At 40.2% G+C, this 1,501-nt stretch overlaps 1 protein-coding gene across 1 annotated transcript; it reads left to right on the top strand.

The window, feature by feature from the left end:
* The first annotated feature begins 274 nt into the window (after nt 1–274).
* OXGR1 (oxoglutarate receptor 1) lies at nt 275–1,270 on the top strand. The gene has a single exon (XM_043991070.1). The coding sequence runs from the start codon at nt 275–277 to the stop codon at nt 1,268–1,270; it is 996 nt and encodes a 331-aa protein (XP_043847005.1).
* Nucleotides 1,271–1,501: the final 231 nt, after the last annotated feature.

Raw genomic sequence — 1,501 nt, 5'->3', positions numbered from 1 at the left:
CTGTGTGACCCATGGCAAGTCACTTAAACCTCACTGCCCTGCCAAAAAAAAAAAAAAGACTAAGGAGAAACAACTAGCAAATATATAGACTGTTTGAGCAACTTTGGTTTAAAAGCAGATCATTGTTTTCATTATCATCTCATTAACGTGTTTTTTTTTCTTTTTCTTTTCCTTTTCTTTTTTTCTTTTTTCTTTCCAGGGGATTGTTTGCCAATATATTGTTACTGTTTGACTAAATAAATGTTATTTTCCTAAACCATGAAAGAAGACAACCATGAATAAAGGAAGGGACAATCTAGCTAATACTTCAGATGCACATAATTATCCGGCTGATTTTGGAAACTGCACAGATGAAAGATTCTTATTTGAGAAACAGTACCTCCCTGCTATTTATAGCATCATCTTCCTGGTGGGCTTCCCTGGGAATGCTATAGCCATCTCAACTTACATTTTCAAGATGAGACCCTGGAAGAACAGTACCATCATTATGATGAACTTGGCCTGTACAGACTTGCTTTATTTGACCAGCCTCCCTTTCTTGATCCACTACTATGCCAATGATGAAGACTGGATCTTTGGTGACTTCATGTGCAAGTTCATCCGCTTTGGCTTCCATTTCAATTTGTACAGCAGTATCCTCTTCCTTACCTGCTTCAGCATCTTCCGCTACTTTGTCATCATCCACCCTATGAGCTGCTTTTCCATTTATAAAACCAGATGGGCAGTGGTTGCCTGTACTGCAGTATGGATCGTTGCCTTGGTGGTTGTCATTCCCATGAACTTCTTGATCACATCCACTCATAAGAAGAATAGATCCACTTGCTTTGATCTCACCAGCTCTGACAACCTCCCTGCCATTAAATGGTACAATGTGATTCTAACAGTAGTCACCTTCTTCTTACCCTTAGTGGTTGTGACTCTTTGCTATATCATGATTATCTACAACCTCACGAGAGGACCTCACACCCAGAGCTCTCATAAGCAGAAAGCACGAAGACTGGCCGTTCTCCTCCTTGTGGTTTTCTACATATGTTTTTTGCCCTTTCATATCTTGAGGATCATCCGGATTGAATCCCGTCTCCTTTTAATTAGTTGCGACTTGAAGAATCAGATTCATGCTGCTTACGTTATTTCTAGGCCATTGGCAGCCTTAAACACCTTTGGCAACCTATTGCTTTATACTGTGATTGGGGACAATTTTCAGCAAGCCATTTGCTCTGTTGTAAGATGCGGATCAAACTGTTATCCACAGGAGAAAAGGGAACAGTAATTCTGTGAATAACCCCTGTAATAGCTTTGTTGTTGTTCAGTCATTTCAGTTGTGTCTGGCTCTTTGTGACTCCATTTGGGACTTTCTTGGCAAAAATACTGGAGTGGTTTGCCATTTCTTTCTCCAACTCATTTTACAGATGAGAAAACTGAGGTAAACAGGGTTAAGTGACTTGCCTAGGGTCACATTTCTATTGTCTGAAGCCAGATTTGAACTCAGGTCTTCCCGATT

This window comes from Dromiciops gliroides, chromosome 3, assembly GCF_019393635.1.
Source record: "Dromiciops gliroides isolate mDroGli1 chromosome 3, mDroGli1.pri, whole genome shotgun sequence".
NCBI classification, from domain to species: domain Eukaryota; kingdom Metazoa; phylum Chordata; class Mammalia; order Microbiotheria; family Microbiotheriidae; genus Dromiciops; species Dromiciops gliroides.
The sequence above is the reverse complement of the archived record's forward strand: the minus strand, read 5'-3'. Positions and strand labels throughout refer to the sequence as shown.